The 7455-nt window shown below is 33.8% G+C and overlaps 1 protein-coding gene across 1 annotated transcript; it reads right to left on the reverse strand.

Moving 5' to 3' along the window:
- Positions 1-311: 311 nt before the first annotated feature.
- On the reverse strand, positions 312-998 carry LOC139860364 (F-box protein At2g35280-like). Its single transcript, XM_071849128.1, has one exon. The coding sequence runs from the start codon at positions 996-998 to the stop codon at positions 312-314; it is 687 nt and encodes a 228-aa protein (XP_071705229.1).
- Positions 999-7455: the final 6457 nt, after the last annotated feature.

The raw sequence follows: 7455 nt of genomic DNA on the forward strand, positions 1-7455 counted from the left end.
TAATCATATAGAATATTAGAAGTAGTCAATAGTATTTTGTAGCATAATATGAACTTATTATAAAAGCTTTTTCTTCATATTAGCGTTTTATAATTGCAATTCGGGTAGTACCTACCCGTTAAAGTTCATACTTAATAGCTAGTACACAAAAATTAACTACTACTATCAAAATAATATTCTATCATGAAAAACTTAATTCATTAATACTTCATATTCAAACTTGATACAATATTTTACAATCGTACAATACTGCTATTTTACATACAGCATGAAATATAGCACTATAATATAAGGCAGCTGATAAGACAATTCTAGTTAAACTCAAATCGTTCAGTAAGAACACGTAACTCATATGACCAAGAACAAGTCATGCATTCCGGTTTGACCAATTCTATTTCCCATCCTAGGTCAAGTGGGAAATAATCTTTGTGGTCCTTAATAGTGCAACACGTTGCGGTGTTGTCAAAAGGATGGGGATTACCTAATATCCAACAGTATCGTAACAAATTAAAAACCTTATCTCTCACCTCAACTACTGAATCTGTTACCAATGGAAATGTTCTATTAAGAAGTTGTAACCCAACGTTCTTTTTCTCGGTTTGGTGAGAGGCAAACATAACTAACCCATAAACGTAACATGCTTCTTTAAGTTGCATGTTTGAAGCCTTATCTAATGAACGAAGTCCTATATTGGGATATACGGAGTCAAAATAAGCCCTCAACCCGTAACGAAAAATTGCATTAGGGTTTCCTGAACACATAGCCCTAAAGAAAATATGGGCCAACTTAGGGTTTCTCCAGTGTGAGATACACCACCTATCGAAGGAAAGCCTTCTATAAACCAAGGCTTGCTTGGAATGCCTTTCAAATGCCTTACAAACTAACTTCATCATAAACAATTGAGCCGATGAATCTTGACCCACTCTCGACAAGATTTCAACAACCATTTCCGGTGGTAGGTCTTCTAAAATGTTCGGTTGTCTATTCCTAACATCCATTTTGTGTTTCGTCTTATACTGTAAAAGAAACAAAAATTATACTTAGATTTGTTAAAGATGATGAAAATAACAAACATTACAAGTATTTTTACATATAGCATAAAAGTACAAGCACGTTATCATACATATATTACAAGACATGGTTAAACTCATTACTACGAACTCTTCAATCAGACTTGCTTGTTTCTTCCTCTTCTAACTTAGTTCGTTCTGCTAATTTCTTACCGATACCCATACCAGTTGTGATGACCCGGATTTTTCTGACTACTTGATTATACTATTTACATGATTTAATATTTCCGACTTGATAAACAATGAATTTTAATAAGTCTTGAACCTCCAGAAAGAGTTTTATATAAGCATTTGACTACCCTTTTATTCCTACGATTCACGAACGTCATAACTTGTATTAATTATATATATATATATATTTAACTTGAAAATATGATAATTAAATATCTCATTAAGTATATTAACAAGGTATTATATATACATTTTCATACTATTAATTTAAAGAGTTTTCGGACAATATATATGTTACTTTTTTAAACGACGTAATTAACTTATGTTAAAATGTATTTACATACAATGTATTATGAGTATAAATACATTCTTAAAAGTATTGAATACACTTAATAATATACAAATACAGATAAGGGATAGCTATATTCGTATTTTCGTTCATTTTTCTCAAGAATTCTACTCGTATTTATATGGTATTTATACAATATTTATACGGTATTTATACAGTATTTATACGGTATTTATATGCGTATTATATGCAGCTTCTAGAAGTATTTACTATTGGTATATACTAATAGAAATCTACAATTACGTATTTATACGGTATTTATACGCGTATTATACGCAACTTCTAGAAGTATTTACTATTGGTATGTACGAATAATAATCTATAATTATTGATGTATTATGTCATGAATGACCTAATGATTTTTAACTTATCTTAGATATTTTTCACTAAAAACCAAATTTATGAGCCTATAAATAAGCACCATTTCTAACTCATTTTTACACATTCATTTTCCAAATTTTACTTCCAATTTTCACACACACTTGCAAGAACTCTCTCAAGTTTTGTTCTACTACTTTTTTCTAGCAACTTTACATTCTAAACTTGAGGTAAAAACTCTACTTCAACTCTTGTTCAATACATATGTTTATAGCTATCTATATAAGAGTTTATAAACTAGAACATAGTTTAGTTGATTCTAAACTTGTTTGAAAAACTAATCTAATCTTTCTAACTTAACTCTAATAATACTTATTTACATGTATTATGATGTTATATTAAGTTAATATAAGAACTTATAACTTGTACATATGAAGAACACCTTGAAACTTAACATATATCGCTTAATCTCCATTCGGTAAAAAGCGGGCTGTTTTGGGTTGGGAATTAAAAACCTATCTTAAACTTTGAGTTCGAGGCTAAGACTTTGGAAATATGTTAATATATGTAAATAAGACTTCCAGTAATTTTTTTTATGATTTTAGACAAAGTGGAAGTATTTTATCAAAAATCATATATCGGGTGGATGTCGGGATCTTCCAAATCTGACCACCGGCACAAAAAGAGGGTAAAACTCTAAAAATTACTACTTGGGCTGAACTTTTAGAATTTGTTTTGAAAAATTAACTTCTTAAGGAATCCATAGCAATTTGATTCACTTTAAACGGAATTGTAATGAATATTTGACGAGCAAAACAAAATCAGCTAAAATTAACTTTATATGGACGAAATTTATCTTATAAAAACTATATTAACCATATCTTTGCTAACTTTTCCTATATCCTATATATATTTGGACTTGTTATCATTAGTATAACAAAATATTATAATCTTGGTTAATTCTGAGATTGTATATATATAATAATCTTGGTACGTTCCATGACAATACGTATACAATACGTTCGGATAAATCAAAAGACACCATGTACACAATACGTCTGGGTTAATTCTAAGACAATACGTGTACCATGGGTCATGATTGAGTCTATAACAATATGTATACAATAAGCCCTGGGGTAATTTTAAGATTATATATACATACCGATTATTGGACTTTGGACTGTTGGACTATTGGACTATATTTGGACTACTAACAAAGGACTACTAACAAAGGACAACTAACAAAGGACTACTAACATGAAAATGTTAAAAATTAATATATAAGTATTCTACGAACTTGCTTTATTTTATTCATATGTCGTATTATTATCCGAATCATTATTGTTGTTATAGGTTCGTGAATCCAAGGACGACGGCCATATTTTTAATAAGTTGAAAACTTATTATTAATATACTTTTACTACCGTGAGTATATATTCCCATTTTTAAACTCTAAAAATATTTTGGGATGAGAATAAATGCATTTTATGTTTTACGCTATAGACACAAGTACTTAAAATATATTCTACGTTGAGTTGTACCACCTTGCATATCTTCCCTAATAGCTTGGTAACTAATATTTACATGTTGTAAGAACATGTAAGCGCGAATCCTATTGATAGATCTATCGAGTTTGACAACCCCAACCGGGCTAGTCGCTCTAGTATCGTAAACGGTTGCATAGTACTTCGTTTTTACTACACTTGGTACAGTGTAGGGAGATTTCATAATAAAGGGAATATGCCACATTATTGGTTAAGTATGGTTACCGAATTGCTCAACAACTTATAGAATATCTTCATTGAAATGTTTATAACTATGAAGTCTTGTGGTCTATATTTATATCGATGCTAGCTTTAAACCTATATATCTCACCAACCTTTGTTTTGACTGTTTAAGCATGTTTATTCTCAGGTCCTTAAGAAAGTCTTCCGCTGTTGCATTATCTGAGCAAGCTGTGCATGGAGTCTCATGCTTTTGTTTAAATGAAGTGTTGCATTCAATAAAACTTTTGCCATGTAATATATTCGACTGTTATGGCACGTGTGTAGTATTTGTAAACCGATGTAATATGGGGATTATTCCTTAAATAATCGCCCACTTGTTTAAAACATACATTATGTATAATAATGGTGTTTTTTTTATGAAACGAATGCAATATTTTCTAAAAACGTATCATATAGAGGTCAAATACCACGCTATGGGACCAATGAATAACGTACTGCATTTATAGTAATATGGACGGGTCGTTTCAGTTGGTATCAGAGCAGAGGTCTTAGCGAACCAGGAATTGCATTAGTGTGTCTAACCGGTGTTTGTTAGGATGCATTAGTGAGTCTGGACTTTAACCGCGTCTGTTTTGAAAACCATTGCTTATCATTTTTGGTCGGAAATTGAATATTTTAACATGTAAATGTTATATATTACTAACGCACTAGTTATTATATGATAGATGTCTACATCTAGCTTCGAATTAGTATTCACTTTCAGCGACTCCGAAATCGAGTCCAAATCTTCAGCAAAAGTATCGACCATCAATTTTTCTGATGATGATGAAAACCCGAAAGAGGACACATTCTGGGAAGATTCACAATTTTCGGAAGAACCAGAAGTGAAAGAACTTGAAAACGATCCTGAGGAGGAGGAGGAAGTAAAAGAGATTACTGAGAAAGAATTTAAAAAGGCAAAGGAACCTGTAGTAACCAAACCAAAATTTCCAAATCCGGAAATTAATAAAGCATTTGTTGTACAAAGTGCTCCTGACATTTCTACCCCTAATCATCTTTGTCTTACTGACTCTATTGAGGTATCAAGTACCTCAGAACCCCGACCAAGATATAAACGTACCGCTCGAATAAGCGTTATGCCAGTACCTGATAACAAGAGGCCCCGCCATTTTTAAACCAATTTCCGCTACGACATCACTTCACGCATTGTATAATATTATCTAGTGTGCTTTACTTTATCCTTCATATGTTTTATGTAAAATAAATTTATGTGAATAAGTGGTACTGTATTGTTGTACCATAATGCATTGAAGAATAAAGCGTGAAATGATAAAGAATTAGTTTTTCATGATAGAATATTATTTGGATGGTAGTAGTTAATTGTTGTACTAAGCTATTAAGTATGAACTTTAACGGGTAGGTAATACCCTAGAAATAATTATAAAATGCTAATAAGAAGAAAAGGCTTTTATAATAATGGGTTCATATTATTAATATGCCACGATGTACCATTAATTACTCGCTACATCTATAATATTCTATGTGATTAATTATCTTATATGTTTATTGAAGAAACATGGCTCGAGTGAATCGAATGATGGAACAAGAAATTGAAGAGCTTATCAACCAACGCGTAAATGACCGAGTGCTTTGGGTTGAAGCGGCAAGAGCAGCAGCAAACAACACAAACCCTCATGTTGGATGCACATATAAAGAGTTTCAAGGTTGCAAACCTTCATCATTCAGCGGAACAGAAGGACCAGTCGGTTTAACCCGATGGTTCGAAAAGCTGGAGTCTGTATTTAAAATTAGTGGTTGTGCGGAAGGGGATAGGACAAAGTATGCTTCATGCACATTACAAGATGATGCACTTACATGGTGGAAAAACTATGTAAAAGCTGTAGGGGGCAATGCAGCATATGATACTCCTTGGGAGGAGTTGAAAAATATACTAATCAACGTATACTGCCCAAGGAACGAGGTTAGGAAAATGGAAGCCGAGTTAAGTAATCTAAAAGTTGTCAGCACGAAACTTACCAACTATAATAGGCGATTCATGGAATTAGCCTTGTTATGTCCTGAATTGGTACCAACTGAAGAGCGAAAGATTGAATTGTAAAAGGATGGCCTGCCAAAAAATATCAAGGCCAATGTTACAGCATCCAAACCTAAGACAATTCATGAAGCTATCACCATGGTAAACGAGCTAATGGATCAGATCATTCTGGATAAGAATGCACCAAATACCGATGCCAAGGTATCGGATAACAAAAGAAAATGGAATGGAAACCGTGATCAAGGTCACCAACAACAATCTCTCAAGAAACAGGAAACTACGCAAGGTGCGGGTAGTGGTTCAAGCTCGGGTTACAAAGGACGAAATCCCTTATGTAACAGATGCCACAAACATCACTCTGGTTTTTGTAATGTGGTGTGCAACAATTGTGATTCAAGGGGTCATCTTGCTGAAGATTGTAGGGTTCCCGTTACAAATACAAATGGCACCAAGACTCCTGCAACCAATGCAAATAGAACTGCCCTGGCTACTGTTACTTGTTACGAGTGTGGGAAACAAGGTCATATTAAGAGCCAGTGCCCGAATCCAGAGAAGAATAATGGACCTGCACATGGAAGAGCATTTAATATTAATGCTAGAGAGGCGTATGAAGACCCGAAGCTTGTTACGTTTACCATTAATAACTTATCAGCATCTATTATATTTGATACTGGTGCCGATAGAAGTTACATGTGTAGAGACTTTTACGCTAAATTAAATTGTTCATCATTACCTCTAGATGCTAAGTACATGATTGAGTTAGCTAATGTTAAACTAATTAAAGCCGATAAAATTTGCCATGATTATAAAATAAATTTAGCCGGAGAAACGTTTAAAATTGATTTGATACCCATAGAATTAGGAAGTTTTGATGTAATAGTCGGCATGGACTGGATGTCTAAAATAGGAGCTGAAGTTGTGTGTGCCAAGAAGGCAATTCGCATTCCTCGTAAGAATAAAACGCCAGTAATGATTTATGGAGAGAAGGGTAACTCAAAGCTAAAACTCATTAGCTGTTTGAAAGCCCAAAAGTGCTTGAAGAAAGGGTGCTATGCTATCTTAGCACATGTTAATAAAGTCGAAACGAAGGAGAAAGAGAAGGGCATCAACGATGTGCCTGTGGCAAGAGATTTTCCTGAAGTCTTTCCAGAAGAGTTACCGGGATTACCTCCATTTAGATCTGTAGAATTTCAAATAAATCTAGTACCAGGAGCTGCACTAGTGGCTTGTGCTCCATACAGACTTGCACCGTCTGAGATGAAAGAGTTACAAAGCAAGTTAAAAGAACTACTGGAACGTGGATTCATTCGACCGAGCACTTCACCGTGGGGTGCTCCGATTTTATTCGTTAAGAAGAAAGATGGATCCTTCCGCATGTGTATAGATTACCGTGAACTAAACAAGTTAACTATCAAGAATCGGTACCCATTACCGAGAATTGACGACTTGTTTGACCAGCTGCAAGGATCACATGTTTACTCCAAGATCGATCTAAGATCGGGTTATCATCAGTTGCGAGTTAAAGACGAAGATATTCCGAAAACCGCATTTCGGACACGCTATGATCATTATGAATTTTTGGTCATGCCTTTCAGGTTGACCAACGCACCAGCTGTATTCATGGACCTCATGAATAGGGTATTCAGTCCGTACTTAGATAAGTTTGTTATCGTCTTTATTGATGACATTCTTATTTATTCTAAGAATGAAACAGAACATGAACAACATTTAAGGTTGGTGCTAGAACTGTTAAAGAAAGAACAG

This window comes from Rutidosis leptorrhynchoides, chromosome 7 (genome assembly GCF_046630445.1).
Source record: "Rutidosis leptorrhynchoides isolate AG116_Rl617_1_P2 chromosome 7, CSIRO_AGI_Rlap_v1, whole genome shotgun sequence".
Taxonomy (NCBI): Eukaryota; Viridiplantae; Streptophyta; class Magnoliopsida; order Asterales; family Asteraceae; genus Rutidosis; species Rutidosis leptorrhynchoides.

Coding starts and splice junctions, on each gene's coding strand:
- LOC139860364 (XM_071849128.1), bottom strand. CDS start 998: ATGGATGTTAGGAATAGACAACCGAACATTTTAGAAGACCTACCACCG.